The sequence below is a fragment of the Hippopotamus amphibius genome, chromosome 1, assembly GCF_030028045.1.
Source record: "Hippopotamus amphibius kiboko isolate mHipAmp2 chromosome 1, mHipAmp2.hap2, whole genome shotgun sequence".
Classification (NCBI taxonomy): domain Eukaryota; kingdom Metazoa; phylum Chordata; class Mammalia; order Artiodactyla; family Hippopotamidae; genus Hippopotamus; species Hippopotamus amphibius.
In genome coordinates this window covers 96,597,409-96,623,214 of record NC_080186.1, presented here as the reverse complement: position 1 = coordinate 96,623,214, position 25,806 = coordinate 96,597,409, and the positions used below count along the sequence as shown (strand labels likewise).

At 50.9% G+C, this 25,806-nt stretch overlaps 1 protein-coding gene across 1 annotated transcript; it reads right to left on the bottom strand.

Annotated features, from left to right (window-relative positions):
* Positions 1 to 4,882: 4,882 nt before the first annotated feature.
* Positions 4,883 to 9,015, bottom strand: PROK1 (prokineticin 1). Its single transcript, XM_057709174.1, has 3 exons — positions 8,944 to 9,015; positions 6,503 to 6,628; positions 4,883 to 5,002 (listed from the first exon to the last, which is right to left on the bottom strand). Exons 1-3 carry the CDS (start codon positions 9,013 to 9,015, stop codon positions 4,883 to 4,885), a joined length of 318 nt encoding a protein of 105 aa, XP_057565157.1.
* Positions 9,016 to 25,806: the final 16,791 nt, after the last annotated feature.

Below are 25,806 nucleotides of genomic sequence, written 5' to 3'. Positions count from 1 at the left end.
CAGCGTTTCTCTTCTGCTTAGACCCAGTTAATCCTCCTCACTAATCTTCGGCCCCAAAATAAAGGCCCCTCTGTCCTCACTATGCTAGAAGCTTTCTCCTGCCCTGGATGAGGCGAAGGCCTCTGGGGTTTCTGATCCTTTTTAAAAACCACACCCGTGTTTTTCCTCCAAATGGCTCTAATATATTTCAATTGGTCTTCGCTGCTGCGCGAGCTTTCTCTAGTTGCGGAGAATGGGGGCTACTCTTCATTGTGGTGTGCAGCTTCTCATTGCGGTGGCTTCTCTTGTTGCAGAACACAGGCTCTAGCTGCACAGGCTTCAGTAGTTGTGGCACGTGGGCTCAATAGTTGTGGCTCGTGGGCTCTAGAGCGCAGGCTCAGTAGTTGTGGCGCACAGGCTTTGTTGCTCCGAGGCATGTGAGATCTTCCCAGACCAGGGATGGAACCCATGTCCCCTGCATTGGCAGGAGGATTCTTCACCACTGTGCCACCAGGGAAGCCCTGCACTCATATTTAAATAAAGCAAATGTCCCTATGATCCGTGGGCAGTAGAGCCTTCCAAGTAGGGGACTAAGAAAACAAAGAATCTTCTGGATGGAGGGCCTCAGGACTGCCTCAGTTTGTGCAAGATGCCACGTCTCTTTGCCCAGGCTCTTCCCTCTGTGGCGAATGCTCTGCTTTCCTCTGATGTCTGGTGACTTCAACGCATCCTTCAGATCAACTCAAATGCATCCCCCACCTCCACTGCATCCGTCAATACAAAGGACACACTGCAGGCACAAGTTGGCACTTGCTCTTAGAAAGTATCCACGTCTAGGGACTTCCCTGGTGGCGCAGTGGTTAAGAATCCGCCTGCCAATGCAGAGGACACGGGTTTGAGCCCTGGTCTGGGAAGATCTCACATGCCTTGGAGCAGCTAAGCCTGTGCACCACAACTACTGAGCCTGTGCCCTAGAACCCTCGAGCCACAACTACTGAAGCTCGCGAGCCTAGAGCCCATGTTCTGCAACAAAAGAAGCCACCGCAATGAGAAACCCATGCACCACAATGAAGCCCCTGCTCACCCCAACTAGAGAAAGCCTGCGCAGCAGCAAAGACCCAACGCAGCCAAGTAAATAAATAAATAATAAATAAACCTTTAAAAAAAAGAAAGAAAGAAAGAAAGCATCCATGTCTAGGACAGCCTCCACTGAGGGTGAAGGAAGGGCAGTGTCTGAGTCCTGTTTGTGTACCCAGGGTTGAATGGTGGAGGCCAGGGCTGGAGCAGCTGTGCAGACAGAGGACGGAGGCTCCTGACAGCTAATCCTGGGTAGGAATAAGGGTGAGATATGATCCCCTTCTTGTCAGCTTCCCCCTGGGTTGCCTGAGGCCCCTCTCAACCTCCGCAAGCTCCCACTGAGGCCTTCCACTCAAAGTTTATAAAGAAAGCGCCCTGTGGGAGCCTGCAGCCAGCCGTGAGCCTGAGAGAACAGTATGTGGCCTCAAGAAGATCACTGGGTCCAGGTCACAGGAGGGACACAATTTGTGGCCCTCCATCTAGAAGATTCTTTCTTGTCTTAGCCCCCTACTTGGAAGGCTCTGTGGCAAGGCCAGACCACAAGGGGCTTTTCGCTCCCTGACAAGACTGGGCTTTCTCCTTTGTTGCTGAGAAACCACTTGGGGAATTTTTAGTAGGGAAAGAACCGGGCAAATGTGCTACCTAGAAGGATGACTGGTGGGCATGCAGGGCTGGATTTTAAGGGGAAAATGGAGGCAGAGAGAACAGGTGGAAGCAACTGCCACAGAGCAGATTGGGCAGGATGAGGGCTCAGACAGCCGCGGCTGGATGGAGAAGGGGCAGGGTCGAGAGACGTTTAAGAGGCAGTAGAAACAGAGTTTGGTGACCAATTGACAAGCAGCTCAGGAAGAAGGGACAGCAGGAGAGTGAAAAGCCTAGACCAAGCTTGAGCTTCAGACTTGACACTAGGGGTGGTGGAAGCGGTTACCGTTGTGACCAGCAGAGAAAGTGAAGATTTGGGGAGAGAGGCAGCTCTTCCTGTGCTGTGCCCTGGGGCACACAGACAGGCCGAGGGGGGCATACAGTCATCCTCTTCTGACCCCCATCCACCTCCACTTTCCTAATCCTGGAGAAGCCACGAGAGGATGTCTCACAGGAAGATGACAGAGGCTTACAGGAAAGAAGTTTGTAGGGTGGGACCGGACCCAAAGGGGCAGTTAAGCATTTATCCTGTGCTCCTTAGGGTGGCAAGCCTCTTTAAACAGGTGGAAGCATTGTCCCTCTAAACCTCTGATTGAATCTAACACTTGGCATGTCTGGGGAGTGGTCCCCATCTGCTTTGAGAGCTTGCATCTTTCTCATGCTTCTATCTTTTCCGCCTCAGCTCTTTTTGCCATCCCCGCTTTAGCCACTAGATGGCAGAAGATGCCACCAGTTGGGAAGGAAGGGTTGGGGCAAATAATGGGAGGTCAGGCTGTCATGAAAGGGACCCACATCTTGAAGGGGTGTCCATTTCACCTAATTCTAACTTAATTTAATTCACCTAGAATACATTCTTATTATGGGTATATTATTCTTATAAGTTGATTCTTTTTACAACTATATTTATGAAGAATGTATCCTTGAATATAAAGAATTCTCACAAATATACTTTCCTTAGCTTCCCCAGCCTCCCCTGTGTTCTCTTCAGTCTTCAGGAAAAAAAAAAAGCAACTGGATCAGAGACCAATTATCCATTCCTTGAAATTCTGATATGGAAAGTGAGACTCAGTCCAGTAAGTTTAAAGGGATGGTTCAGCCCGTCAATGGGTTCTGCAGATCAACCAGCTCCCCATGGGGATGGAGAGGCACCGCAGGCAGCATGTCACCAGCCACAAGGCCCCTGTGCCTGCAGCCACCCAGCCTCTCCCCGCCACGGCACTGGGGCCTGCAGTGATGCCGCTGGCTCTGCTTGCAGAGGGCGGCAGGACTGGGAAAGGCCCCACACAGAGCATGACCTGGCAGCAGTCAATGGTTCCTGGAGATCCAAAGGACAGGATGGGCAAACTGGATTCCTGGGTGTGGAAAGGAACTCCATATCTAGTACCTGAGCCTGAAAGTCAGGGTCAAGGAGGCTCACAGGCTGGAAGAAGGGGGCAAGTCTGCAGAGCAAGCACCGATGTCTGTCAGTGGAGCCAACATCAAAGAACAAGCCCTGCGTGGGGCCCAGGCCCAGCCTGGGTGGATCCTGCAGTAAAACCTGTCCTGGGCAGGGTGCTGACAGGGTCAAGGGCAAGTGAGGGAGGGCAGGAGCCCCCGGCTCTCAGAAACCAGTCTCCTTGGAGGCTTCTGGGAAACAGGAGGATACAATGTACTTTCATCTTACATCTTGCATTTTCCTAGACCAGGGATTGAGGTAAGAAGGGGCCATGGGGCTAGTAGCCTGGCACTAGGGGGTGCTCCCAGCCCCTGGTTCAGACACAGGCTCAGGGCCTCACCAGCCCATCCCTAATACGGACTTTCTCACCCACACGTGGTGATCTGATGCATCAAGTATTTGACAATAAACAAAAGGGACTAAATTGCAGAAACAGGAGCTGCCACCATCCTGAGCTCACTAGTGGTCTTCCCACCCAGATGTCAGCTCACAGCCCCCTTTCTGCCTCTAAACCAGCAACCCCTCTGAACCACACCCTCTCTACCTGGAGCCCACTGAGCTGCCTCGAACCCTCCTTCAAAGAGACCCTGAGTCCACTTCCTCCATAAAATTTCCCCATCTGGGAGGAGGAACTCCAGTCGCATCCCTCTCCTACCTGGACACAGCCCGGTCCTGCCCTCTCCCCACATCCCCACACAGTCACAGCAGAAACACCACGGCCACTCGCCCCTTGTTCATGCGTTTATTCTGCACCTGGGGGTCAGTGTGCACAGCTTCCAGGGACAGTGCGCTGCCCTGGGCGAGCCTTGGGCAGGGTCCAGAGGTGAGCAGCTGCGTGGGGCTGGTGCTCCAGATGAGAGGGAGGCCAGTGATGGAACTCCCAAACTGCTTTGAACTTCAGGCAGCCCTCACTCTCTAGAGAAGATGCCTTATCCAGTGTGGGGCGCGTGCAGCCGGGCTGTGGTCCTGGATGGTAGTCGCCTCCTGTGTCTGAAATCAGTGGCCTGCTTGCCCCCCCACCCCACCCCTCCCCAAGCTGGGCAGAGGCCAGAGGCCTCCTCAAGGTCACAGACCTGCTCTTGATCTTTGGACGGGAGCTGTGAAAGGTGACTCCCTCATTGCCTCCTAAAACGTCAACAGCTGGTGAGACTGAACCACCACCATCTGTGTTTCATGGGGAGGCAGTGGGATTGGGGGCTTCACTGTGAACTGGTGACGTGCGCTAGGAAGGGCTTGGAGGCCTGTCGTTCTGGCCCAGTGGACCCGCCGCAGCCTAGCCCTGCAGCAGCCATCTGGAGGCCACTGACCTCCTGGCTGCCCACGCCTTCCATGAGCTCACTGACTCAGGCAGAAGAGCACATGCAGGATGGGGAGAGGCAGGGCCCAGGGAGGACAGCTCACCTCTGGGGAGAGGAGGGGCGGGGGAAATGCAGACATGAGGAAGAAATATGTTCCTGTTACTTACAGCCCCTCAGGCAGCTTAAGCAGCTCACACAGGCTACTCCCAGGACCACAGCCACCAGCCAGGGCCCTGCAGGTCGCCCTGTGGCTTGTGTCTCCATGGGTGCATGTGTGTGCGCTAGGAAGGAGAGGTGTAGGTGAGCCGCGCAGAGAATGGGGATGGGACAGCGGCGGGGGTGGGGGACGGTGCAGGAGTGGACCACGCGGCAGAAATAAAAAGTCCAAGGGAGACCGTCCCAGTCCGTGCTCAGGAAGAGGCCGGTGGGTGTCCTGAGACCAGACAAGCTCCTAGAAGTTGATGTTCTTCAAGTCGGTGGAGCAGCGGTACCTGCCGCCCAGGACCCTGGAGCACAGCAGGTTGGGCAGGCAGGGGCAGGTGTGGTGCTGGCGTTTTCTGAAGAAGGGGACCTGGGGAGAGAGGAGAAGGGGCGGCACCTTCACCAGAGGGAAGTAACCCCCCAGGCAGGAGCCTTTGGCCGGCCCAGCCCTGGCCAATGTCTCATCGCCCCCACCTCCAGCACAACAATCACTGCTTATAGAAGAGGAAACTGAGGCACAGAGTGGCTAAGCAACGTGCAAAATCACACAGCCAACTTGTGGAGGAGCCAGGATTTGAACCAGGCAATCTGGGTTTCACACTGTGATCAGCCATGATGGGATGCTGTCTGCCCACAACCCTAAAACCCCACAAGCCCCAACACCGCCCACCCGGGTCCCCTTGCTGCCCCAGCACATGTGCTCGCTCACAAACTCACATCCACATTCGCAACTGAATATCACTTATAGCTCATCCATTATATTCTCGACCCTCTGTTGGGTGCAAGGATGCAGCTGCACAGGACACGGTCATCACACCCAGGTGACTCACACCCAGAGGAGGGCTGAACCACTGGCTTCCTCAAGGAGGGTGAATAGGAGGGGTTAGGAGCATAGGTCACATGAGGTGGCCTGGGCTCAAATCTTAGGTCTGCCACTTTCCAGCTGTGTGGCAATTGGCAAGTTATTAACCTCTCTGCGCCTCAATTTATTGTCTGTAAAATGGATTCATAATAGCGGCTTCCACATATGGTTGTAAAGAGGTTTACACTATAAACCTAAGGAGGTTTAAACTTGCAAAGAGCACTTAGCGTGAAGGGTGGCACGCAGTAAGCACTGGACATTGGCTTGTATTACCTCTGCTGCCTGCTTTGGGAATACAGATCTGCAGCTGAGCCTCCTCGCACACCGTAAGGCCACGAGGACTCTGCTCTGCCCTGTCTGTCACCCCCAGGCAGGCCCTGCCGGGAGGACCACAGCCGAAGGATGCTCCTGGGTGCAGGCATGCTCTCCAGAGGGGCTTGAAGGGCACCTGGACCACAAGAAGCCCAGGGAAGTGGGTGCAAGCCCACAGTTGCTGCTGCATCCACCTGACATTCAGAGGTAAACACCCCCAGGGAGCAAGGCAGGAACTGCCAGCCTAGGGCGCAGAAGAGTGAGGGTCCTTACAGTGTATGTCCCGAGGGCCTGGCCAGCCTCACCCTGCCCCCCCCCCTTCCCCAGGCCCTGGGTGGGAGCCCATTTTGCAGGCTTGTTGCATCCTGTTCTTGAGGGAAGGATCCTGTGCAGCAAAAGACACTCAAGAGCCTCTCTGAATCTGAATTTTTCAGATCAGAAAGGAACTTGAGGGGTGTTGGTCTACTCCCCTCCTTTGTATACATGAGGTGACTGAGGCCCGGGACCCTTCCGCAAATGAGGAGCTGAGGTCCTAGCCCTCAGGTCTAACAGGCTGTGTTGTGGGGACCCTACTGCACCCCAGGCCACCCCCAGAGCAAGGAGGCAGCGAGATATTCCAAGACTAGAGTCAGAACACCGCGGTGCAGTGCCGGCTCTGGCTCGCAGCCTTGCGCCCTGAGCGCGTGAGAACCGTACCTTGTGGCTGCCAGGGTGACACTCATCTCCTTCCCGCCCCAGCGGCGTGCACACCCGCAGCCCCCGCAGCCACAGGCTGACCGCACAACAGGTGCCCGCCCCGCACTGGACGTCCCGCTCACAGGCCTGCGAGGGAAGACAAAGAGGCCGTTAGTGCCCACTAGCGCCATCCCAGAGAAACCAGAAGGGAACGGACATCCAAAAACCCCTTGAGAGGGGTGCCGGGAGCAGCACCCAGGCCTCAGCCTCCCAGGACGCCTGGGGCCGTGCAATGTTGCCCCCGCTCCTCTCTCGGCAGGATGTTCAGGGCTCGGCAGGGCAGCAGACCTGGATCTGAGGACCCCCCCAAGCTCCTCTGAGGCCACTCGGTAGGGAGGCTGTTCCCTTCTGACAAGTCTAGAGCTTAGGGAGCTTTTCTAGCACCAGGAGGTTCTCAGTGGATGCTGGTGGGATTGAATTAATTCAAATTCTTAGACGGGGGAGGGCCCCATGGCCTGCATCCCAGCGTGGTCAGTGCTGAGTTTCCGTCCACGGGGACCCTCTAGTCCTCACCCCGCAGCACTCGGGGTTGGCGCCTTCCCTCCCCACTGCGGCCCCTCCGTCCTCGCCGGAAGCCCCGCCTCATCTGAGGGGCTGGCGCCCCTTGACAGGTGTTCCCCTTCTCTGCTGGCCGGCCTGGCCCCCTGAGAGGGATGGGCCCCTCTGGTTTGGGCTCCTAGAACAGGGGCTGAGTGACCTTCTGGAAGGTACTATCTGCAAAGCCATACCAGCCTGCTTTAAGCAAAAGTCTGGATTGAGGAAAACAAGTCTGAAATGCTCCAGACTCAGGGGTGGCCTCACTGGAGAAGTCTTTCTGCTTCCAGAGGAGCCTTGTGGCTTTTCTGAGCTGAAGTTGGGAGCTGGGTTCAGGTTGGCTCTTCTTCTTCAACACGAGGCTGGGAAGTGCCCTCTGGCTGGCTTGTGGGGCACGGCAGGAACTGGAAGACCCGCAATGGGCTGGGCCCCAGGAGGAACATGGGGGATGCCGGGGCTGCTTGTCACCCAGGGAAGGTGCAGGTGGCAGCCACCTGGCACTCCAGTCTCCAGCCTAGGGAGGGCACGCCTCACGCACCAGCCGGTCCCTGAAAGCTCAGGGTTAGGGCCCAGTAGACCCCACCTGACTCTTCCCCCACAGCAGTGGGGCATCATTCTCTGGGAGGAGGGACACTCCAGGCCTGAATTTGGGAAGGTCCCAGTCCAGGGAGCAGGGGAGTGTGGGGATGGTAGAACCCAGCCTTTTGCTAAGAGTCAGACTCACTGCTCCCGTGCCTCTCACTGGGGTAACCATGGCTCCTAACCTCTGCTCTTACCCTCCTGATCTTCAAGCTACACAACAGGAAGGCAGCCCCCGGTGATTTGCATTCATTAGGTATAATTCTGCCCTGAGAGTTGTATTTATGCTCTGGGTCTCAAAAGCATTGGCTTGCCTTTGATATTTGTTCTTCTTTGAAACTCAAGCTTTTCCCTCTAAAAGGGAGGAGAAAGAAATTTTCTTTTCTGTGAGCATTAAAGTTAATCGGATTCCAGGAGTGATTTGGCCTCTGTCTACATTTCCATTCTCTGTATAAAAAGTTGGAGGAAGTTGAAACAAAAATGAATGTCCCTCTTTTTTTTCTAGTGGCTTTTGTCTGGAAATCTCTCAGTAAGCCATTACTTTCTGTTTTGATAAGAATGGTCCCAGCACCATCACACAATGTGTGCCCATGTGAGGGTGGGTCCCGGTGAACCCAAACTTCTGAGAGGGAGCCACAATCGGGTGTCTCGAATACTACAATGTGCCCGCCCGGGTGTACCCACAGTGGGACTGGATTTCTTCTCGTTATCCGACACTTGTTTCTGGGTCACTCAGCCAAGTGTTGGTGACGCCTTTACTCCTATCAGAACTGGGCACAGAGTGAGAACACATAAACTGTAAGGGAAAGAAAGTTTCAAGACAGGCTTTCTTAAGAGTAGAGAAAGCAGAGATTAAACATACCCAATAGAAGTTAATTAAGGTCATCTCCTTTAATTAGGTCAACTTGCTATGTAAATTTCACTTGACTTGTGGACCAGACCATATACGAAAACCAAAGTTTACACAAAGATAAACTAGGAGGTGCTAATCCACTTTATAAAAGAGTTCATTATTACGCAATAGGAATTTTCTTTTGGCCAAAGGTCCAAACTTCAGAATTTGCTATGCTCTCCTAATGCAGTTGAAAGCAGAATTTGATTTACACGCAAGTTTCTCAAAAGCAGATCTCCTTTAGCAAAGCGAGGGTTAACTAACGTGAAAATCTTGTGAAATGCCTCTTGGCTCCCCATGCCCTTGGTCTGCCTCCTGTGTGGTTTCTGGTTCCCATCTCATGCAGACCCTGACGTCCTCCCGAAACCCAGGGCGTAGGGAATGTTGGACGACTTACCCCTGTGATCACGGCGCAGTCGGACACAGTCACCAGGAGGAGCATGACTGAGACTTGTGCGGCACCTCTCATGGTCACTTAAGGTGAAGGCAAATACTGCCAGCTCTGCTGCCTCCGCTCAGCCTCAAGCCCGCCGGCTCGGAAGGCCAGGCTCTCCTCTGAGATTTATACCATCCGATCCAGGCTGCCCACGGATGCCTGTCTCCTCTCTTCTCTTCCCCATCACACTGTTATTCAGATGATCTCAGAGATGGAGATGAGACCTGAATCCCTAATGACATCGAATCACCATCAAAACCAATAAAGATGAACCATCGGCAGCTGTGACGGTTGCTCTGACTCTCAGGATGTAGTGATCCAGTCAGCTCCACGCATCGCACCCGGCAGTCCTCGCTGCCTCTGGGGCATCCTTCTATTCTGCTTGGGGCAGGGGGAGGGTTTGGTAATAAATCAGGGGATTTACAGCATCACCATTTCCCCTTCCCTGCGCCAAACCATGCGACATACACACAGGATCATCGGTTCCCTCTCACTCAAGCCAACAAGAATAATCTGGGCACTTACTGTCGGCTCAGCGTGAGTTGGGGGCTGAGAGGACACAGTGGGAAAGCAATGTCCCTGGTCCCCCAGAAGGTTAAAATTCCAATGGGGAGACATGAGACAATGAGAAAACAAGGCCAGGTTTGTGGGGTTGATGTTCCTGAGAAACTCACAAGGAATTGCCCTCTAAGAGGCTCAGGATGGGGACTTCCTAGGTGGTGCAGTGGTTAAGAATCCGCCTGCCAATACAGGGGACACGGGTTCGAGCCCTGCTCCAGGAAGATCCCACATGCCTCGGAGCAACTAAGCCCGTGTACCACAACAACTGAGCCTGAGCTTTGGAGCCCATGCACCACAACTACTGAGCCCATGTGCTGCAGCTACTGAGGCCCACATGCCTAGAGCCTGTGCTCCACAACAAGAGACGCCACGGCGATGAGAAGCCCGCACACCACAACAAAGAGTAGCCCCCGCTCACTGCAACTAAAGAAAGCCCGTGCACAGCAACAAAGACCCAACACAGCCAATAAATAAATGAATAAATTTATTTTAAAATAAAGAGGCTCAGGACAAGCACCAAGTGTCACTTGGCACAGGAACCTGAGGGCAGAAGGTGAGCCAGCTCACAGGTCCCTGTGGAAAAGCCTGCTTGGGCTGGGCTGCTGCTAAAAGGTACCAGGAGCCACGTGCCTCCCTGTTTCATGGGCTGAGCATGAGAGTGGCCTTATCCATGGGCTCAGATGCCAGCCTTGGGGAAGTGACTCTAGGCATGGCCCCTCCTGCTGGGTGGGGAATGGCCTGGCGCAGACCTCCCCATGCAAGCTGACCCAGAGACCCTTTATCAGACAATCCCGGCTTCTCTTCACAGTGAGAAAAGCGGTTATTGCCTAAGGTACTTCCCATAATATGTTATTAGGGGTTAGGCACATAAATACATAAATAGAAGATTTCCACAGTCGAAGCTCTGGGAAACACTGATTACACAGTTCAACTAGCTTTTTTTACTGCAGGATATTTCAGAGCCTTTCATATGCCAACAAGCAATTGAAAAACCAAGCAGGGAAATGAAACTTGTCGTTATTTCCTAAACAGATTCATCCACCAAACTCTTTTTTCCTGGAGTGTCTCAGGGAAATAGAGCTCCCACATAGACACATTGACAGGTGTTTATGAGTACAGAGAGAGAGAAGCCAACACAGCAGCTCAAATAAGACCTCAGAGGCAGATGTCTTGACTTCTGATCCCAGGATCATTGGCTTCATGACCTTGAGAATAGTGAGAATCTCTCTAAACCTCAGTTTTCTCATCTATAACATGGGGGTAAGAGTAGCACTTACATCATGCGGTTTTGTGAGTATTAGCCCTTTTATTTATTCATTGACTATATATTTCTTCACAGCTATTATATTGAAGGCACTGTTCTTGGTGCTGGAAATAGAACAATGAACAAAACAAGGTCCCTGCCCTCACGTGGGGGAGACAGGTAATGGACAAATAAACAAATAGATTTGTAATAACATGGGTAGGTTTGTGGAGTGCTATTAAAAAGGGAGGCAGGGAAGATGTCAGAGCATGACGTAGGTGGTGCTTTAGATGGGGTGATGTTCTCTCCAAGAAGACACTTGAGAAGACTGATGAAGTGAAGGTGTGAGCTGGGCAGAGCCTGATGGGAAGAACCAATGCAAAGGCCCTGTGGCAGGCCCTACTTGGCCAATTCCAGGAGCAATAAGGAGCAAGGTGAACAGGGGAAGGAGGGGATAGGATGCTGTTGGTACAGGAGCCAAGGGCCATACCCTGCCAACGTTGCAGGACATGATGGGGGCCTGACAGTGGTGTGATGGGTGCCCTTGGAGAGTTTGGAGCAAGGGAGGGGCAGGATGTAATTTACACTCTGAAGGCTGTCTCTGGCTGTCTGCAGAGAATGAAGTGAGATGATGCTTGTGACGTGCTCAACACAATGCAGGGCCCACAGCAGCATGTGCAGCTATTGGCAATTTCTATCACCAAAAAAATGGGCCCGTCTGCTTTTATATGAAATTTTCCTGCAAGGTGAGAATCAAAATAATGTGTCTCCAGCCCATCTGTGCACTGTGGCCCTGAGCCAGGCACACGACAGGAGAACAAAGAGACCACCACCTGTCAACAATTTACCACGGGAGAAGGCAGCATGGTGCCAGGTGCTGGGAGGAGGCAGAGGCAGCCCTGTGTGCTCTGGGCACCCTGCACAGACTGCCCGCCTCACATAGGTCACATCCCAAGAGACAAAGTTAGAGAACAGCGATTCTCAGGCTAGCACCCCCATTCCGCCCTCACCTCCCTTCCTCATCCCTTCCCTTGCTCCCCACAACACCCAAAACTAATTATCCCACAAGGGCGTGAAGAATGGTAGCAAGAAATACTGCTGCAAACAGGACCAATGAGATTACTGAAAGCATTTTATTTCTCTCGAATACTGGTGCTTAAGGAAAAGCCAGTTTAATCAGAGGAAGGCAAGGGATAGACGGTGGCTTGGTGGAAATCCCAGAGGAGACTCTGGGGAGCTTTGGGGTTTTTGACCCAGTAACTCACGTCAGCAGATGTTCACGGAGCGCCTTTGGCATGTCAGGGCCAGCAGCTCGTGGCTGTTGGGTCTAATTTCTCTCCGGAACTGAGAGCTCTCCTGTTCCTGTGCACAGGTGGATTTCAACAGTATCCTTGACACGTGCTAGCCAGATTCGGGTTACTTTTTGGCTGACAGATGTAGTGCAGAAAAGGAGAATGGGAAGGAGAGAAGGGCCCTGAACTAACCGGCAGGAACCTGAGACCAGAGAAGGAGGTCAGAGGTGAAGAGAGTGGTGAAAGCGGGGAAACAGTGATGAGTGTTAACGCTATACTTGCCTCCCTTGAGGGAGAGGAAAACTGGGAAGAAGATGTGCTGCACGAACCTTTCCCACCTCCTCCACGTCCAGGGAATGAGGTGGGTGGGCATTTGTAGGAGAGGAAGAGGGCTGCCTCGTGACTGGGCCGGGCCCCTGCTTCTCTGCTTTAGTGCTGGGGTGCCAGTGTCGCCATTTTGCAGGACTCTTTGTACAGCCGTGTGTGTGTGTGTGTGTGTGTGTGTGTGTGTGTGTGCGCGCGCACGCGCGCACGCGCGCGCGCGCACGCAAGGCCCACTCACTCAGGCACAGGTAGGCCCTGGGACAAAGGTGCAGGCCCAGGGAGCCCTGACCTGGCACAGTCCCTGAGGTCACTCACCCTCATGCGTGGGATAAGTTTCGCTCCTAGAGGGTCTGAGTCCCCTTGCACTCTACCACGAGGCCATTACTCTGCAAACTAGAAAGGAAGTGTGTGTCTGGGGGCTGCACTGCTTCTGCCTGAGAGTGACATGTGTGATCACTTTATTAGTGGTTCATGAGTGGCTAATGATTAAACAAGAGCTGACTCTGACTCACTTAAGAAAGATAAGAAGAAAAAAATAGGCCAATAGTGGTTAAGGCTCAGCACTTTCACAGCAGGGGGTATGGGTCAGGGAACTAAGATCCCTCATGCCTTGCAGTGCAGCCAAAAAGAGGAAGAAGAAAAAGGAGAAGGAGAAGGAGAGGAAGAGGAAGTGGAAGAGGAAGAGGAAGAGGAAGGAGAAGGAGAAGGAAAATAAGAAGGAGAAGGAGAAGAATAAAAAGGAAGGAAGGACGGGAGGGAGGGAGGAGAAAGAGAAAGAAAGGAAGGAAGGAAGGAGAAAGAAAAAGGAAGAGAGAAAGAAAAGAAAAGAAAGAAAGAAAGAAAGAAAGAAAGAAAGAAAGAAAGAAAGAAAGAAAGAAAGAAAGAAAGAAAGAAAGAAAGAAAGAAAGAAAGAAAGAAAGAAAGAAAGAAAGAAAGAAAGAAAGAAAGAAAAAGAAAGAAAGAAGGAAAGAAAGAAAGAAAGTGATCAAACAATGGAAACATGAGCCTCCAGACCAGTGGTTCTTAACCTAGGGTCACAGCTTCCCAAGTGGTTCATAACAGAATTCAGGGGATCCATGAACTTGGGTAGAGAAAATAATTGCATCCTATTATCACTAACTGCTAACTGAATTTTAACACTTTCTTCTCTTCTAAATGTAGACCACAAACACAGAAGTATTAATAGTACCTGCGTCCTTGTCACCAAGAGAAATTACAGACCTTTTAATACCATATCGCTATTGTTGCAGACAGCTCACAACATTTCTGCCCACCAGTACACTGAAATCACGGCAGTGATTAGTCTAGACTGTGTTATCTGATAGGTTAATAAAGAAGCACGTATATTACCATTTCACAAATTTGTTTTTAATATAAATATTTATAACCATTTCAATATAGTGATTCTTTCCAATCTTACCTATTTTATTCTATACATTTTAAAACACTATTCTAAGTGGGAGTCAGGGGCTTCCAAGGGGTTCATGGTAAAAAAAAATAGGTAAAAACTCCTGAAGCAGAGTGAGGAGACTTTGAAAAGACTTGGTCTAGTGAGGTGTACGGTCCTAAGTTCAGGCTAGCCAAACTCAGCTAGAACCTTAGGCTGGACACATTTGGGGGGAAAATTGTCAAAAAGAAGGAGAAGCAGCCAAAGCAGCCAATTAGGGCTGGCAGAATGCAGTGTCTGAGGTCAGACGGAGAAACAGGACTAATGCTGCTGGTGGCTGTTCTCCCACAAAGGGGCTGCAGGGTAAACTGGCTCCTGATCCGGATTCAGGCAGACTCCATCCCAGACCCCTGAGTCTCCCCAGCTCACAGACAACTCACACCCCATCTACCTCATCTTCAGAGCTCATTGGATTTTAAAAACCAAGGACCAGATTCCCATCAGTCTTTGAATCTTGAGTTCCCACCAAGTTACATCCACCACAACCGTCTGACTGGGTTGCCAATGATGGATCATGAGACCTCTTTTGTCTACAGCTGGAAGATGTAGTTAAACAGAAGACATAACTACAATGCACCAGAGACTATCAAGTACCTAAGAAGAAACATCCCACAACCTGGCAGGTCATCCACAGTCACCCTGACACCATCCACATCGCACGCTCCCACTCACAGCAGCTGCCCTTGCCCTTGCCCTTGAGCGTGGCCCTGCTCCCTCCTTCAGTTGGCACCTCGTTCCTCTTCTTCCCCCACACAGTGAGTTTTTAGAAAGACAGACAACATTCCTCTCCTCCTGTCCCCTCTTCAGCCCTCTCCAACCTCGCTTCGTTTCCCACTCCACCAGTAAAACCGCTTCCTCTAAGTCACCCTTGTCCCCTAAATGCCAAACACGCAGCAGAAATGAACACAACATTATTAAATCAACTATACGTCAATAAAAATTTTTAATTAAAAAATGAAAAATAAATAAAAAGCAAAATTAAAAGAAAGCCAAATACAAAGCACCGTTTTTAATCCTCTCCTCACGTGCACATTTGCAGCTTTTGACACAGGCACCTACTCTTTCTTTACATCCTTCTCTCTTATTTTTCACCACATCATTTTCTCCAGGTCCCCCCACCTTATCAGTCTCCTCCAGAGATACCGTGGGGCTGCACACTCACTAGCCCCCCGCCCCGCCACGCACACCCAAGTGAGCTTCACGGCCACATAAATGCTGATGATCCCAGACCTGTCCCCACCCCAGCCACCCGGGCTCCTGCCCATCTAGCCAATAGCCTGTTGGATGTCACACACGGATACCTAAGCACCTCACCTTCACACGCCCCTGTCCTCCAGCATCCTTCATCACTCTCACCCCTAAACCCACTCATACTGCTCAACATTCTTAGTTGCAAAAAACAAAATCAGTCTGGCTGGCTTAAGCAAAAGGAAATTTAATAAAGATTAGTAAGTCATTCACTGAATGCCTTGGAGTCTTGAGAAACAGGATGGAAGTGCACATCCAAGAACAATGCCCAGAACCACACCGCAGAATCAGCTAACAAGGAAAGCGTCTCGCGAGGCAGATGTGCTGACATCCAGGCCCCACGCAGAGCCTCTTTCTTCCTGCCGCTTCATTCCTACAGAAGGGAAGCTGTGCAGAGGCTGATTACAGAGCACAGGTCCCACATCTGCCCTTCTGCAAGGACCCTGGGAAGTAACTGGCTCATAGCAGAACACAGAGAAGATGTGATCTCTCGGGCAGCTACAAAGCATGGCTGCCCGCCACCCCATCCTTCCTTCTGTGTCCCCTGCTCCAATAGTGGCACCACAACACACTCAGTGGCCAAACCTGGGAGTTTCCTAGATTCCTGAATTTCCCAGCTTTTATCAGTCGTATAATCCTGTCACTCAGCCCTCCCCTGGACCATAGACTCTCCCCACCTTCCCATATTCACCACCAGTGTCTATGAACATCTTCCTGACTAGCCCCCTCCTTCCAGGCTTACCCATCTCTCACACAACCCAGAGATCTGTTCTTCACTCTTGGAGATTCAAAATTTTCCAAGGAGTCCTTGCCAACTTCAGGAACAAGCCCAAACTCCTCAGGCTGGCAGCCAAGGGTGTGACTGGCCCAGCCCTGCCCCCCTCCAGCTTCATCTCCATCACTCCCACCCTCACACACTCCCCTTTCCAGCAACACAAAACCACTCACAGCTCCTCTCCCGGCCAATCTTCTTGGCTCCTCCATACCTTCCACATGCTGGTCTCCTTCCTTCTTGTCTGGGAGGACAAGCCCTAGGTTTCCATCCTGGTCCAGCCACTTACTGATGGTATGAACTTGCACAAGTTAATATACCTCTCTGAACCTCAGTTTTGTCTTCTGAAAAATGAGAATGATACCCTCCTCCCAGGCGCATTGTGAAAAGTACATGATACAAGCGGGCAGAGTGCTTAGACACTATTTCAGGTTGAAAGGTGGCCCCCTTAAAGACGACCCCATCCCATTCCAACCTGTGAATGTGACCTTATTTGGAAAAAGGGTCTTGCAAATGTAATTAAGCAAAGGATTCTGACATGAGATCATCCTCGATTAACCAGTGGGTCCTAAATCCAATGACAAGCATCCTTAACAGGGAGAGAAGAGGAGAGGATCATGTGAAGATGGCGACAGAGAGTGGAGTTTTGCTACCATAAACCAAGGGACGCTAGGAGCTACCAGCAGCTGGAAGAGGCAAGGAAAGATTCTCCCCCAGAGACTTTGAGGGCAAATGGCCCTGCCAACACCTTGATTTCAGACTTCTGGCCACAAGAACTCTGAGAAAATACATTTCTGTTGTTTTAAGCCATCAAGTTTGTGGCAACTTGCTAGGCAGCCAGAGGAAACTAGCACAGACACTCACACAAAGAATATCCATCTCCTCCTCCTTCCTCATCTCTTCCAGCAGGGATCCCATCAGGGGTGCTCCTGGAATGGGGACCCACATGGCCAGGTTCTGGCCAGAAGACAGCACATCAGAACACCTCATTTCCTCTTCAAGCACTCACCACAGAGATGGCCTCTCTGAAGTGCAAGTTTGAATAGAGACATTGCTCCACCCTCACCTCAGGAAGGAACAGGCTTCCCAGATGGTCCGTAGCAAGTGAACCCAGGGGACCAGAATTGAGCAGACAGTCTACCACCTTTACCACTTAGAGTCCAGGCGGGATGACAAATTCTCATTTATCTTGGCTTCTTGAAGATGCCTGAGGAATTTACAGCTTATGTTTGTTTACTTCTTAACCTCTTCCAAGAAAAAGGAACACTTTTTTCCCAGTGGAAATCTGAGAGCATGGTGGCTTCTCATCATCTTGACTAAACTCCTCCACCACAATTCCTAAGGGTCTATATAGGAGCTTCAAGTCCCAGGCGTTGTAAGGACACTGGTGTCACTGCCGAGAGTTATGATAGGCCTGGGATGGGCAACGGCACCTGGGAGAAGCCAGCCACGGGAGGGAGAGGCCTTTCCTTCCACGGGCGCTAGCATCCACTGTAGGTACCACTTGACATCTTCACTCTCAAATCGTGAGTCCCAGGGCAACCTAGTCTCTGCCCACCTCCTCACTCCACAGAGAAGGAGCTCAGCTCAGAAGGATTATGGAATCCCCTGGAGCCGCATCGCTAGACAGCAGCAGAGCCCAAATTCCCCACACAGCTATGGCGGAGGAAGAAGCGAAGGAGGTGCTGAACGAAGAAGCCTGGTTTCGGATCCTGGCTCTGCCGCTTACATCAGCCGGGATTCCCTCCCTCCTCCCCTCCTGTATTTCTGAGAGGACCAAAGGGAGAGGGCGTGCTAACACACTTGCCAACTCTGATGTCTTCCCGGAAGTGGGACATCAGGCCTCAGCCTGGAGGGAGCCCCCATCATTTAGCGCTAAAGTTGAAAACGACAGTAACACGACCGTGTTCTCAGGTCTTGGGAGCGGGACTCCTGTTAAAGAAAATTCGTGCTGATTTGGCAGAACCATGAGAAGGATACGCAGCCAGGTTGGCCCATCCTAAGCAGTGCTCGTACCTCCTCAGTGCCTGGACAACATCAGACACAGGATGGGGGCGCCTTGGGAACGGCCGGGCTGGCGGATCAGCCAGTAGAGACTGAAGAAGGGACACAGAGGACATCAATAAACCCCACTGTCTCCTCCCACCCCCACCGCGTGACTCCCTCCCCTCCCCCTCCCCCTCCCCCTCTTGGGCTCTCCCACCCGCCCCCAAAGCCAGGTTTTTTGTTATTGCTGTCTGGTCCAGTCCCTTCCCTGGAGGTTCATATTCTAGGGACTCTGGGGCACAGGAGGGACCGTTCAGCATGGGGCCTCGAGCCCAGAGGCTTGCTCCACAGTCTGGACCTGGGGGAGCTTTTCCCATAAGTCCCAGGCCAAGAGAAAGCCTGGGAGCCCTTCTCTCTTAGGTTGTGTTCCCAAATTGCGGGGATCCACGTTGAGTTTGGAGGTGAGACAATTTGCAGGACAGTTTCCTGCCCCACCTGGCTCACAGCCCTCAGGTCCCACCCAGAAGTCCAGCTGTCTCCCCAGACAGCCCACCAGTTGTCATCTCTCCCACCACCCTCACCCATCAGCTTCCAGACCCTCTAGCCCTAGATGGCAGAGTCCCAGAACCCACGCTGGCTCCCTGCCTCACCACAGGCCCATCTGCAGCAAGAGTGGGTGGGTGGGCTGTTTTAGGGCAGGTCTTGAAATGGCAACCAAGCACGTGAGGAAGAGGTGAGGGGACGTCAGATGCTTAGCCTGGAAAAGCAGGCAGGAAGGCGACCTCGGTAGTGATCATCACTGAGCCGTCTACAGCATCGTCTGATTTAATTCTTACCGCGGTCCTGAGGAGATATCAGTACCCACTTCATAGCTGAGAAAATGGAAGCTTGGTAATTATCTAAGTCAAATAGATGGTAAGTCACAGGGCTGAAATCCGACCCCAAGTCTGACTTTAAACGCTTGCACCCAACCACCACGCTACATGGCCTCTTACATAGGAGAAAGGCTACTAGAAGGAAGGTGGCTGAAGCTTGCTCTACGTTGCTTCAGAGGGTCAACGTGGGATGAAAGTGTGGAAGTTACTGGGAGAAGGTTTTAGCCCAGGACAAGGAAGACAATTCCAGCAGGTACAGACATGAGCTGTACGGAAGCAGGGCACCTCCTGTTGCCAGCTGTGTTCAAGAGCAGGCACATGGCTCCCCATCTCGGAGAGAGGCTAGAGAGGATTCTTGCCTTTGATAGCTTTTAAGATCCTAAGAGACTGAATATACAAATGAACAGCGGGCAGAGCATACACAGAAATAGAACTCTGACCCCCAATATCTGAAGCCACCTGCCCAGGAACTAACCCCTTAGCTACGGTAACTGGCCCAGGAAGCCAGTTAGAAGTCAGGCTTGTACGAAGCATGATTGCTGTCTCGAGCAATAGCACAACAATAACCCCTGTAAACAATCAGCTCCAAATGCCCAGGGCTGGATTAATAACCAACAGCTTCCCTAATTTTCACCAACCAGAGAAAGTCAAATATACTTCCCTAGGCAATCACACAGGGTACCTTCCGTCGGCTTGCCTACAGCTTCCCTCAGCTGGCAGTCTCCAAACAGGGCACACCTGAAGCCTTCTTTTTCCCACTCTAGAGCCTTCCCACTCTTCTGCCTGCCTTTGAGTCTCTGCCAAAACCCAAGGATGGTGGCTGACTCCCTTGCTATAGTAAACTCAGAATAAGTAGCCTTTGCTTTTCTCCTTTGGTCTTTGTTAGCTTCCATAGTTCTTGCAGATGCCAAGTGTCTGAGTGTGTGTATGAGACAGGGAGAGAGATGTGCCTGTGATTTTATGTCTGGGTCAGGTGGTATATATTCAGTTACATTCACAGAAACCTCCTATGTTATTCTGGCTTGGGGAGCCCTGCTCCGAGGCCCAGCTCATTGATTTTCCTGACCTTGGACAAGTCCCTCATAGCAGGCTCTGCTGGGGCCTCATGATGTCACATCTGCTGGGCTCGTCTCGGATTTCAGGGGCAGCTGAGATGGAAAGTTCCACACGAGCTCAGATTTACCTGTGCTGACAGGGTCTGAATGCAGAAGACCACTTCTTCCCACCTGAGGCCCCAGCATCTTCTCTGCCCTGCAGGAGCTCAGCCTGCAAGTACAGGGAGTTAATTCCCACCCAGTCCCAGGAAGCCCTCAACCAGGAGGACAGAAGCCAGCCGATAAATGCTCCTGGGAGAATCCAGGCTCCACCAGAGAGAACGTATTTTTTATTAGCGTTCCCTCCTTTCCTGCCTCCTTTACCCCACTCCTCCCTCCTATTTGCTAGAATCATCTCCCAAGTAAACCACCAGCAACCACATCTTTGCCTCAGCCTCTGCTTCCCCGGGAACCCAAGCCAGGATGTCATTCACCATCTTAGGACTTCATCCTCCTCCTCTACAAAATAAGGGGTTTGCAGACGCTGTGCCTCATGGACTGTCCTGGGGGAGGGGGAGCCTCCCACAGCTAGTGAGGTCCAGCCAAGGGCCACCCACCCTGTCCAACAGAGCAGCTACCCTCAGCTGTCACATCCTGGAGTCCCACTTTTTCAAAGGACTTGTGCTTTGACTTGTTAAAAGACCACTGGGCGACTGGTCTTTAATGTTACCTCCAAGCCCTGGAAGCAGTTCTAGAAAGGAGAGTCCAGTCCCCCAGGGCACCTGCTGGGGTAGAGGCCCTCATCTGGGTGGCATCACCGAGACCTCCTCCCAAGGACACGCTTAGAGCCCTCTGCCTGTCTAGTCATGAGGTCACATCAAAAAGAAGCATGGGGTTGGTATGTGCCCTAGGCTGGATATTTCCAATAAATTTCTGGACATTCCTATCTGGGATGGATTTCTTCTTCTTGTAAGAGGATCCCCCAAGCACCAGAAATCTCTCTGGTTCATTAACTGGTTGGTTCCCTTATAAATGTCAAAGCCACCCCTCTATAGGAGTCTAGCAATGTCTTTGAAGTGGCAGTGGCCATAAACAGGCCTGGTGCTGTCTTGCTAACAGCAGCAGGGCAGGGAGGTCTGGGAGACAGCTGGGCAACTTCAGCCTGCTAGCATTCTAATTACTCCCAGCTAAGCAGGAAGATGGCCCAGAGCTGGAGGACGAGGGGGGCAACTGCTAAAAGCCAGAGGCCCAGAAACAAGGAAACTTGTGGTGGTCCAGACCCCCTTTCCCGGGCAGTTGGAGAGATTTCCTCCCCTTTATGCAGGTCAGAGCAGGGTTCTCAGAAGAGGAAAACCTGGGGGTCAGTACTCCCAGCCAGTTCCCATCTGGTCCAGTCCACACAAGTGACTTTCTAGGCATAGATGGAACTTGAGCCAAAGGAAACTCAGGGTCAGGAGGAAGGTGGGTAGAAAGCCCCTGAGGGGCCAGAGCCCCTAATTCTGCCCCTGAGCTCTGGAGGGGGGGGTCTCCTCTGGTCCTTGGTTTTCCATCCATGGAATGAGGTAGACACCCCTCTGAAAATCACAGACTATTAGGACAGCAGCAGCTCAGAGGTCTTTCTTTACTTTGACAAGAGGCAGGGGACTTACTGGGCTGGAGCCTGCAGTGAGGGCTGGGGCTCCTGCCCCCTGCCCGGCGTGCCTCCACCTCCCAGCTTGGACCCACCTGAGTCTGACTCTGCCGGCTAGCTTTCTTCTTGCCAGACTCCTGCTCAGCCTCTGCCTGTTCACTCAGCACTCCCAGGTCACTACCAAACACCGATTTCATGGCCCCACTTGTTAACTCAAGGCATCTACCCTAGACTCTCAGCACCTAGCCTCTCAGGTAGTTAGGTGACACCCAACCCAAGGGACAGCACTATTACAAACAGACATCCTTAAGAAGCTATTTCCATGTCAAAAAAAAATGGTGCTTTTATTTCACAATGTATACAAATATCAAATCATTACATTGTAGGAGAGGATCAAGATGGCAGAGTAGGAGGACATGCGCTCACTCCCTCTTGGAAGGGCACCGGAATTACAACAAACTGCTGAACAATCATTGACAGAAAGACACTGAAACTCACTGAAAAAGACACCCCACATCCAGAGACAAAGGAGAAGCCACAATGAGATGGTAGGAGGGGTGCAATCGCGTTAAAATCAAATCTCATAAATGCTGGGTGTGTGACTCACAAGCTGGAGAACAGTTATATCTCAGAAGTCCACCCACTAAAGTGAGGGTTCTGAGCCCCACGTCAGGCTTCCCAACCTGGGAGTCCAGCAACGGGAGGAGAGATCCCCTGAGAATCAGACCCTGAAAGCCAGTGGGATTTGATTGCAGGACCTCCACAGGACTGGGGGAAACAGAGACTCCACTCTTGGAGGGCACACAAAAAAAGTGTGCTCACCAGGACCCATGGGGAAGGATCAGTGACCCCATAGGAGACTGAACCAGACCTACCTGCTGGTGTTGGAGAGTTGCCTGCAGAGGTGGGGGGCAGCTGTGGCTCACCAAGGAGACAGGGGCACTGGCAGCAGGGGTTCTGGGAAGTGCTCATTGGCGTGAGCCCTCCCAGAGTCCACCATTAGCCCCACCAAAGAGCCTGTAAGCTCCAGTGCTAAGTAGCCTCAGGCCAAACAACCAACAGGGTGGGAACACAGCCCCACCCATTGGCAGACAAGCAGATTAAAGTTTTACTGAGCTCCGCCCACCAAGTCAGATTAAAGTCTTACTGATCTCCACCCACCCAGCCCTACACACCATCAGTCCCTCCCATTGGGAAGCACCCAAGAGCCTCCTAGATAGCTTCCTCCACAAGAGGGCAGACAGCAGTGTCAAGCAGTATCAGCAGTATTTTGTCTTGTGGAACTGAAAACCACAGCCACAGAAAGATAGAGAAAATGAAAAAGCAGAGGACTTTGTACCAGATGAAGGGACAGGATAAAACCCCAGAAAAACAACTAAAGGAAGAAGAGATAGGCACCCTTCCAGAAAAAGAATTCAGAAGAATGATGGTGAAGATGATCCAGGACTTTGAAAAAAGACTGAATGCAAAGATCGAAAAGTTTACCAAAGACCTAGAAGAGTTAAACAGCAAACAAACAGAGATATGCAACACAATAACTGAAATGAAAAATACACTAGAAGGAACCAACAGCAGATTAACTGAGGCAGAAGGGCGAATAAGTGACCTGGAAGACAGAATGGGGATAATCACTGATGCAGAAAAGAATAAAGAAAAAAGAATGAAAAGAACTGAAGACAGCCTAAGAGACCTCTGGGACAATGTTAAACGCACCAACATTTGCATTATAGGGGTACCAGAAGGAGAAGAGAGAGAGAAAGAACCCGAGAAAAAATTGGAAGAGATTATAGTTGAAAACTTCCCTAACATGGGAAAGGAATTAGCTACCCAAGTCCAGGAAGCGCAGAGAGTCCCAGGTAGGATAAACCCCAGGAGAAACACGCCAAGACATATGGTAGTCAAAATGACAAAAATTAAAGACAGAGAAATGTTATTAAAAGCAACAAGGGAAAAATGACAAATAACATACAAGGGAACTTCCATAAGGTTAACAGCTGATTTCTCAGCAGAAACTCTGCAAGCCAGAAGGGAGTGGCATGATATATTTAAAGTGATGAAAGGGAAGAAGCTACAACCAAGAATACTCTACCCAGCAAGGATCTCCTTCAGATTCGACTGAGAAATCAAAAGCTTTACAGACAAGCCACAGCTAAGAGAATTCAGCACCACCAAACCAGCCCTCCAACAAATGCTAAAGGAACTTCTCTAAGTGGGAAACATAAGAGAAGAAAAGGACCTACAAAAACAAAAACAAAACAGTTAAGAAAATGGTAATAGGAACATACATATCAATAATTACCTTGAATGTAAATGGACTAAATGCCCCAACCCAAAGACACAGACTGGCTGAATGGATACAAAAACAAGACCCATATATATGCTGTCTACAAGGGACCCACTTCAGACCTAGGGACACATACAGACGGAAAGTGAGGGGATGGAAAAAGATATTCCATGCAAATGAAAATCAAAAGAAAGTTGGAGTAGCAATACTCATATCAGATAAAATAAACTTCAAAATAAAAAATGTTACAAGAGACAAGAAAGGACATTACATAAAGATCAAGGAATCCATCCAAGAAGAGTTGATAACAATTATAAATATATATGCACCCAGTATAGGAGCACCTCAATACATAAGGCAAATGCTAACAACTATGAAAGAGGAAATGCAAGGCCGAAATAGAGACACAGATGTAGAGAACAAATATATGGACACCAAGTGGGGAAAGCGGGGAGGGTTGGGGGGTGATGAATTGGGAGATTGGGATACCAAATTGTACAGTCTAAATATATGCTGTTTATTGTCTGTTAACTGTATCTCAATAAAAGTTCGTATTTAAAAAAATGAAATGGGCCCTGCTGTGCTCCAATAAAACTTTATTTACAAAAATAGGTGGTGGGCTGAATTTGGCCTATGGGCCATAATCTAACCTGATTTCATGACCACCAATGGGTTATACCATGGTCTGAAAAACACTGCTCTAGGAGACCATTTCCCACATATTTCCTCCTAACAGAAACCAAATTTCATTCAGTGTGTACCTCTTCTCCATGTAGCACAACTCCCAGGGAGCTTATAAACTGTGACCGTCACTCGGGAAAGTGACCATTACACCTTGCACCAGCTCTTAGTCTTCATCAGTCAAATCAGCCCATCACACCACTCACCTGGTAAACACTGGCGCTCCAGGGTGGACACAGGACTTAAGTTGGCCCAATCAGCCTAAAGAGAAGGATGCAAAGTCTGTGCTTATGAGCGTGATTTCTTTCTCCCATTGGATGATACCCGGAAGCACAGTGCCCATTTCCTCTGGCATCATTGGGGTTGGAGGATTGGGCCTATTGGGGTAGGAAAATCCCAATCTGAGGGTGACAGAGCAGAAAGATGAAAAGAATCTGGATCCTTGATTTGATCACGTGTTAAGCTGCTTTAAGTCAGGACTTTCTATTTCTTATGGCCAAAAGCACCCTGACAAAAGGCTGCCCATCAGGGGCCTTGGCCCCCCGTCCACAGATGGAACCTTCCTCCATGCCAAACAGGTTCAGACTTCTGGGGAAAGACGCATCCTCACTCTAAGCAGCTGGGGCCTCAAGCCCCCTCACACACGGAGCAGGGCTGCTCTCCCCCAGTGGTACCCGCCCCATAGAAGCCGGTGGCCTTCAGGGCGCTGTAGGCTCTGGGTCTTCCCTTACTCACACATGCTAAGAAGAGTAGGCTGGCACACTCTGAAATCAGGACCAGCTCACTTCAATGTTTTATTTGAAAAGCCTCCCATTAGCCTTCAGGCGAGGGAAGGCAGGCTAAGCAGGAAATTTACATCTATCAAACGGGCGATTGATGGGTTGTTAAACAAGGAGGCCGTCAGACTAGGGTGGCTCTGATGCCTTGGTAGCTACATAAGCACCCCAAGCCTAAGTCAGAGTCAATGCACTCAAATCTGAGAAAATGACCCTTAAGGACAACCAATCACAAACAGCCAACCGAGCTTTCCCAAATAAGGCAACCGCTTCAGCGACAGCCAAGCAAATAGGTTCTTCATTTTGCTTCAGTAGCTTCTCTATAAAAGCATGGCCCCAGCTCCTGTCAGGGGCGTGCTCCTAACCGGCTGTGGTTTGGGGCTGCCTGATTCGAATCCATGTACACTCAAATACACTCAAAAGACTTTAATGGGCCTCAGTTTGTTTTTAACATGGAATAGAAACTCTTAATTTAAATGGGAGATATCGGGCATCCAAGCTGACTGTCCCCCTTGACCCGGGAAAGAGGTTCTCATTCAGGCTGCTGAAAGCAAGAATAAAATACAGTATTTAACTCCACTGAATTGGGCGTTCAAGAAATAATTAAAATGGTAAATTTTATGTTAAATATATTTTACCACCAAAAAGAAACAAGAGAAGGAGGGAAAAGA

Excerpts from the sequence above, each read along its gene's own strand:
- PROK1 (XM_057709174.1), bottom strand. The coding sequence starts at position 9,015 with ATGAGAGGTGCCGCACAAGTCTCAGTCATGCTCCTCCTGGTGACTGTG. Across the intron at positions 6,629-8,943 it reads ACTGCGCCGTGATCACAGGG|GCCTGTGAGCGGGACGTCCA; the intron begins GTAAGTCGTCCA and ends CTTCCCTCGCAG. Across the intron at positions 5,003-6,502 it reads GTCACCCTGGCAGCCACAAG|GTCCCCTTCTTCAGAAAACG; the intron begins GTACGGTTCTCA and ends CTCTCTCCCCAG.